The sequence below is a fragment of the Lactuca virosa genome, chromosome 6 (genome assembly GCF_052849685.1).
Source record: "Lactuca virosa cultivar CGN04683 chromosome 6, Lactuca_virosa_CGN04683_v6, whole genome shotgun sequence".
Taxonomy (NCBI): Eukaryota; Viridiplantae; Streptophyta; class Magnoliopsida; order Asterales; family Asteraceae; genus Lactuca; species Lactuca virosa.
In genome coordinates, this window is record NC_136431.1 from 83,915,225 (window position 1) to 83,921,224 (window position 6,000).

Below are 6,000 nucleotides of genomic sequence, written 5' to 3' on the forward strand. Positions count from 1 at the left end.
TCTTTGAGAGTTTAGTTTTAGGATTGGGTTCAGAGGGTTTAGGATTTGCACTTGGAGGTTTATTGTTTAGAGTTTAAAGTACTCATAAATTATACAACAAACACAAATATTATGCTCATATCTACCACGATTTTATATGTTATGGATATCCGATATCTGAAACATTATATGTATGTTCTAATTAAATAGCTAATCATTTTGACAAATGATTAATTTAAAAAAGTCAAATATTAAATAGCAAACTTATGGTTAGTAGATACATGGGCGAAATAGTTTTCTATTTGGTGTCATCTATTGTTTTGGTTTTTATTTAACATAGTATAAACTTAAACTTTCTAACTAATAGTATTTTTCTAAACTATATATTTAACATAGTTAAAATCTATTTTACTTACATCAATAGATTTTTATATTTTTTTTCAAAGTATAGTCTCCGAATAATTTATATTTATACATAATAAGAAAAAATCTTATATAAAATTACTTGCAAACTTTTTGATTTTTTTGGGCGGTATTTTTTTTTTTGAACAACTATAATATTATAAAACTAGCCAAGGCTAGGAAAGAACAACCATATTACAAAGAGATAGCTAAGAAAGGATTTTGGATCCAGTTGTTCCAAAAACCTTCAGCTTTATAGTTTCTATTCACAAACCATAAAAACGAATTATCTACTATATCCTCAAAAAGCCGACTTTTTTTTGGAATTTTGTTGCCAAACACCAGCTCATTTCTGAATCTACATATGCTCCACAGCCCCACGCTACATATCACATCAAGAACAACTCTTTTACCTGCCCTAACTTGAACCGAATCAATCCACAGAAATAACTCCATCGTAGAGGACCAGTTCCTAGTATCAACATCACACCATCGACCTATTAAACCCCATATCGATTTACTTAGCCCACATGCAGCAAATATATGATCACTTGTCTCCACAACACTTGAACACATAGGACATAAAAGAGACTCCACTTGAATTCCTTTCCTACTCAGATTCCATCTAGTCGGGATTCTATCAAGCCGAATTCTCCAAATACAAATATTTACTTTTGAAGGAATAAAACGATTCCACCGAGTCTCCAAAAAGCTTTCCGATAAGGTTAATCTGTCAATGTATCGTATCGTTTCATTAACCGTGAACTCACTTTGACCATCTAGATTCCATCTCCATATATCTTTATCATGAGAAATAGTGACTTGGTTAATTATAAGTAAGAGTTTGTCAAGCTGTCTCTTTAAAGCGCCTCCATCAAATTGTCTCTTCCAATTCCACTTCCATCCTTCATTCCAACGATCTACAACCAAACAATTAGGAGAAGCTTCCAAATAGAATAACCATTTAAATTTATCTTTAAGGCCATCGAACCAATCCAATTATCAATCCAGAATTTTGTGCTTCTACCATCTCCTATCTTCTTCTGCAGCATTGATTTAGGAATGATACCACTATCATGTAATCTGTTAATGGATCCAATTATACGCCACCAGACGTCACCACCTAAACCTGCCAAATTATCAAACGGGTTACGGTTCCTTATCCCATAGATCTCTTTAATCAATTGCACCCAAATCGCCTTCTTCTGATGCATATATCTCCATCTCCACTTATCAACGCCGCATTAAGAGCATGTAAACTCCCAACTTGCAATCCATATTTTTATCTACTAGCAAGGATAATATTCCAAGAAACCCAAGGGATTTTTTATCAAATCCGTAGAACCCCAAAAGAATTTAGCTCGTAACGTCTCCAAAACCTTTCTTACTTGAACCGACATGGGAAACATGGACATAAAATATGTTCCCAGCGAGCCCAGAACCGACTTGGTTAGGACCAACCTAGGTGGGCATTTTGGTCAAGAAAACACACAAGCACACGTTCGTGCATTTTTAACTCAAAAATATGTGACCCATAATTTCTTTTTGTACATATTCATTAATCTATAAAATAGATAAACAAAACAGATGTAATCATCATTTACTTTCATTGTGACACCATCATACTTTCAAAAATAATCTTATTAAGGTATGTATTATAAATAAATCCAACAAATTAAAACAACACGATTTCATTCTTTACTTTTTCTAGCATTCAGTTTTATTTATTTCTAGTACAAAACTTTTTTAAAGTATAATGTTGTAACTTGAAGAAATGAATGTAAGATGATATAATAGATAAATTAATCGAAGTAAGTTGCTATTAATCAAATATTCCTTAAATTTAACCCAAATAAATATTAGGTGGGCATTTTGGTCAAGAAAACACACAAGCACACGTTCGTGCATTTTTTAACTCAAAAATATGTGATCCATAATTTCTTTTTGTACATATTCATTAATCTATAAAATAGATAAACAAAACAGATGTAATCATCATTAACATCTTGGCGACCCTCTTGATAATGTTAATTCCCAACATTAGTTATTTGTAAAACAAAAACATCATTGACACCTGCAAAAAAAAACAATGTACTATTATTTAATTTCATTCTTCTTAGGAAAAGACCATAATACCCTAATTACATAACAATCATGCACATCCTTTTATATAATCCATGCTTTTATAAAAAGTCAGGGAACCAAAAATATAAATTTAGTGTTGAATTCAGAGACTAAAACAAACTGTAAATTGCTCTTTAGATAATATTTTCAGTCATCCTTCCATGAAAACTATAAAGTCAGGGAACAAACCTGTCATTTCAGCCATGGATAATGGAAAGGCAATATGCATTCATACTTTAAGCTGTTGACTTGAAGAAGAAATGCAATATGTTTTACATCAACAACATCTACCAGAACGTTATTACCATAATAGGCGTTCTTTAAATACCAAAGAAAATTAGATTTTAACTTTTAAGCTTCACCCATCAGTGATCAAATACAATAATATTATAAATAATTCCTTTGCGGTATCAAAAAATGATGCCGATACAATTGAAAAAACATGAAATTTTGAAAATAGACCTTTACTGTATTTGGCTGGGGCTAACTTTAGGAGTTTGCGCATGCATGTTGAAGATTGGCTCCAGTAGCCTCTACATTATTCTCACTTGTTGGCCTGCAAAGAAAACACATTTGAAATCAAGAGAATATCACATTTCATAACAAATTAGATAAAAGTTACTTCCAAGTTCAACCATGAGTGTATCCTAGTAGTCCTTTAATCATTTTAATCCATTATGATTTTTATTTTATTTTGGTAAACTGGACCAATCACATGTTCATTCATCTCAAATCAATCAATTAGATATAAGTCTTTAATTACCATCCGATTAACACTTAGCTGGTGTCAAAAACACTATAAAGTCATTGCAGGTCCAACATGTATCATTCTGATATCAGATGAGGTCCACAGAAAGTTTAAATTATGTATGCATAGTGGGTGACTGATTGTTATTGAGGTGAACAATTGTGCATGGAAACAACCAATTTTAGACAAAAGTACATTTTTTCGTCAAATTTTCCAATCCTTTGAGAAATTCTAACTTTCTTTAGAGATTTTCACTAAAATCAGAACTCATACATGATACACAATTACATATATATATACACAAACACAGACACATAAAGTGAACAACAGAATATATGACCCAACAAACAATACTTACATAGAGTTAGGGGCCTGAGTGTGGTAATGCAAATTTCTTCATCACAATTAACATTTTCGCAGTTAACGAAACTTGCGGATTGTATAGTGGAAGTGATATCTGGAAAAAGTAATAGTAAGAACTTTTGAATTGAATATAAATGATATTGATATGGAAAAGGTCATACAAGGTTAAAGTAAGAGAAATAACATACACGCCCTTACGTTTGACCACCCTGGTGCCATACACAAAGAGATACAAATTGACAACTGATCTTAGTATCCTATAAATATTTTACGCTTAGCATCTTCCTGTAACATCAAGATGACCAATTAATATAAAATATCTAGGTTTGGTTATCTTCAAAGTAATCAGGTGCTAAACTTATATTTTTATTAACATTTCTCCAAGGGCCCAGTTTTGTTGAAGAACGAATTTTGTTGTCGCCTCAAAGTTTTATCACATTAGGAACAAAAAAATATTGTAAGCAACAAAAAACCTGAAGAAGAAATTAGAATAAATGATGAATGGGCATCACATCTAAAGAATGCACCTCCATCATTAAATTCCATACTAAACACAACTTCAATTTGATCCGACTTTTCCCATTCTATATCTATTTCCTGCCATAAATACATCAATAAGAGTAAACAAATGCAAAAAGTATATGTTTTCTTGATACATGGATCGATACACAATGAAAAATGATGGAACAATCAAACGTGTGAGATAAAAAACATGAGAACATATATAGGTGAACAATCAAACCTACTAAATCAGAAAACAAAAATTATGAAAATCAACAAAAAAACTGGGAAATCGAAGGAAAGGGGAAAGAACCAGATCTAGATGATCTTCTGTATTTTGAACTTCATCGAGATGACTCCAAATATGCATCATATTTAAAGAGTATTTGAAAGAGAAATACATATAATTTTGGCATATGAATCCAGGATATCCTTTGAGGTGTCATCAACTCACCAACATGTAGAAATTTATATGAATAAAACATACCTTTAGTACATCCATGCATCTATAGAAATTGCCTGTAAAACATTATGTGTTCGTAGATATGGTGTTCGGTAGTTCGAGACTCATGAATCTTTAGATTTAACACAAATATATGCCATATTAAAAAACATTCGATTTTTAGAAATCAAAATAGATGAGGAGAGTAGGTGAGGAGAAATCATAAGCTGTAACCTTACACACATGTGATGTAAAACCTTACCTAGTTCTATGATTATTGATTATAACTTAAATGAAGTCGTTGGTGACGGAAGCAGGAGCCGAAACAATGGTTATGACTGGTTATCTAGGGTTCAGATGGGGAGAAAAATCGGTTTAATGAGAGAGGAGAAATGGTGCGATGGATGGTGACGTTAGGAATTCCAAAATGGCGAATGGTGGGTGAAGGCTTTGGTGGTGATTGAAGGCGACAGTGAAAGCTGCAAATGGTGGCGGTAGTCGAAGAAACAACGACGATGACAAAACAGAAGGTAGTGGGTGGGCTTCTAGGGCTTCAATCTAACCTCAAATCGAAACCATCTCCAGATTGAAGGAATTTGGGGAGAAGGTAGTAGGTGCTGCCTTCTAGGTGTGGTGATGAACGTGGTGACTATTAGCAGATGGTGGTGATGGCGGTGGATGGCTGTGGAGGCATCAGCTGGTGGTGGTGGATTTTTTCCTTTGATTATGTTTGGTTTGTGACGCTGCCAGTGAGCGGTGGTAGTTCCAGGTTTTCATAGGTGCGATGGGTTATTGGAAAGTGTAGGCATGTTGTATAGTCGTGGTGGGTGATTATACTTCTTCTTTACCGAAGTTGATGGTTGGGTTGTCTTTGCTAGAGATAGTGGTGGCCGGTGGGGGGGGGGGGGGGGGGGGGGTCTTCGTCATTGTTAGAGACAACGTATGGTCACAGGTGAGAAAGAAATATTGTTGTGAGGTGGGTGTTTTAAGTTTTAATAAGAAAGTTGCGGATTAAGTGTGAACTCAAATGGAAAAAGTCAGGTAAGCAAAGAGAAAAAGTCTAAGTCAAGGAGAAAAAAGAGATAATTAAGGAAACAGGTAGGATGCCATCTTATATTTAAATTTTAATATTATTTTAATAATGATTGGTTGTACTTTAATCTTAAAAACTTGAACGTCTTAAAAAATATTATTTATTATATTAAAGCTATTTATAGAAATAGTAATATTTCTTTTATAAGATAGTATAGATATGTGAGTTGTGCTTCATTTCCGACCACCTTCCGACCTCTGACCTCTCCAAAGCACCAGAAAACGTCGTGTCGCCTCCCTCAAACTTTCAGATCTTAAGCCAAATATTTCGGAAAGTCTCCAACTGTCATCAACCTTTTAGATCTGAAGCAAAAACGTACATATTTCTCAGATTTGGTTAGATCTAGTC

General features: G+C 33.5%; 1 protein-coding gene and 1 long non-coding RNA gene across 8 annotated transcripts; both read right to left on the reverse strand.

The window, feature by feature from the left end:
- Window positions 1–576: 576 nt before the first annotated feature.
- On the reverse strand, window positions 577–1,595 carry LOC145121712 (uncharacterized). The gene is made up of 2 exons (XM_079057418.1): window positions 1,409–1,595; window positions 577–1,301 (listed from the first exon to the last, which is right to left on the reverse strand). Exons 1-2 carry the CDS (start codon window positions 1,593–1,595, stop codon window positions 577–579), a joined length of 912 nt encoding a protein of 303 aa, XP_078913544.1.
- Window positions 1,596–2,183: 588 nt separating this feature from the next.
- On the reverse strand, window positions 2,184–5,450 carry LOC145121261 (uncharacterized). 7 transcript variants are annotated; one of them, XR_013714575.1, is made up of 4 exons: window positions 4,822–5,450; window positions 3,805–4,213; window positions 3,612–3,710; window positions 2,184–3,061 (listed from the first exon to the last, which is right to left on the reverse strand). It is a non-coding gene; the product is annotated as an uncharacterized LOC145121261 (long non-coding RNA). The 7 variants fall into 7 exon arrangements; XR_013714571.1 differs by having other exon boundaries at window positions 3,805–4,692; XR_013714574.1 differs by having other exon boundaries at window positions 3,805–3,901; window positions 4,144–5,450.
- Window positions 5,451–6,000: the final 550 nt, after the last annotated feature.